The 1,022-nt window shown below is 37.4% G+C and overlaps 1 protein-coding gene across 1 annotated transcript; it reads right to left on the bottom strand.

The window, feature by feature from the left end:
* Positions 1–167: 167 nt before the first annotated feature.
* On the bottom strand, positions 168–989 carry LOC115238129 (the record flags this gene model as incomplete). The annotated part of the gene is made up of 2 exons (XM_029811740.1): positions 168–599; positions 798–989. Coding segments are annotated over 2 exons (624 nt in total), but the record flags the coding sequence as incomplete, so codon positions are not given.
* Positions 990–1,022: the final 33 nt, after the last annotated feature.

Genomic DNA, 1,022 nt, shown 5'->3' on the forward strand with positions numbered 1-1,022 from the left:
AAAAAAAAAATCAGATTGATATTAAAATCTAGTACATATTATTGATAAATGTTTGATTCGATAATTGAAATTTGAAGGAAAAATTGTGTGCACAAAGGAAATTATTTTCGAGAGAAATTAGTTATATGAGAAAAATTGGTATTATCTTTCACTTTTGTGTTAATTACCTTCCAGGAACAGCCACTACACTGAACTTGGCTGGTGATCAGACCCGAGAACGGATGCATCTCTACCGAGACCGACGGAATGTTGACAAAGGGCATGGTGCATAGAGACTTCCATGACCTGAAGGGACTCTTACAGTCGCCATTGTTTTGAGCACTTCGCGACAGCAATTCCGAGGATCTGGCGAGGATCATACCGGGTCTGCACCCGATGCTCGGAGACATGCTCGATATGGACGAAGTCGAGGTCATCATTTGATTGTTGCAATTCTTGTCGAAGCCCTTTGGAGTATCAATGCCGTTTTTCACTGATGCAATATCGTTGCATGATGCGCTTCTGAGATTTAGAATCTGAGACTCAAGATTATCAGCCACTCCTCTCATATTTAACTCCATATTCGGACTTGGCGGCAGCGCGTCAGACAAACAGCCTTTCTGAAAGCGCAACAGTTAATGAATAATCGTCGAATCATGTAAGAGCTAATTTTTTATTAATTAATTATAAAAATCTTGGAGAAACAAATAGAATTTTTTTTTCACTGTTTTGCAACTTTAACTATCATTGTGGAACACATTATGTTGTAGACAGTTTTGTGCTGGAATGATTTTTAACCATCCAGCAGATTCACATACTCTATTTGCAGGTTGCATTTCAGCATCTAATGCGCTAAGAACTACATGGAACAGCTCATGAGCATCTTGATGACCAGGTCCAAAATTCCATAACGAACCAACGGAAGAAATGATTTCAATAGGTGTCACATCACCATACATGTCGACAGCAAAACCATTAATTTCTGTAAGATAGATATTTATCAGTACAAGAAGTATAAAAAGATATATATATATATATATATA

Source organism: Formica exsecta, unplaced genomic scaffold (genome assembly GCF_003651465.1).
Source record: "Formica exsecta isolate Colony F162 unplaced genomic scaffold, ASM365146v1 C16376123, whole genome shotgun sequence".
Classification (NCBI taxonomy): Eukaryota; Metazoa; Arthropoda; class Insecta; order Hymenoptera; family Formicidae; genus Formica; species Formica exsecta.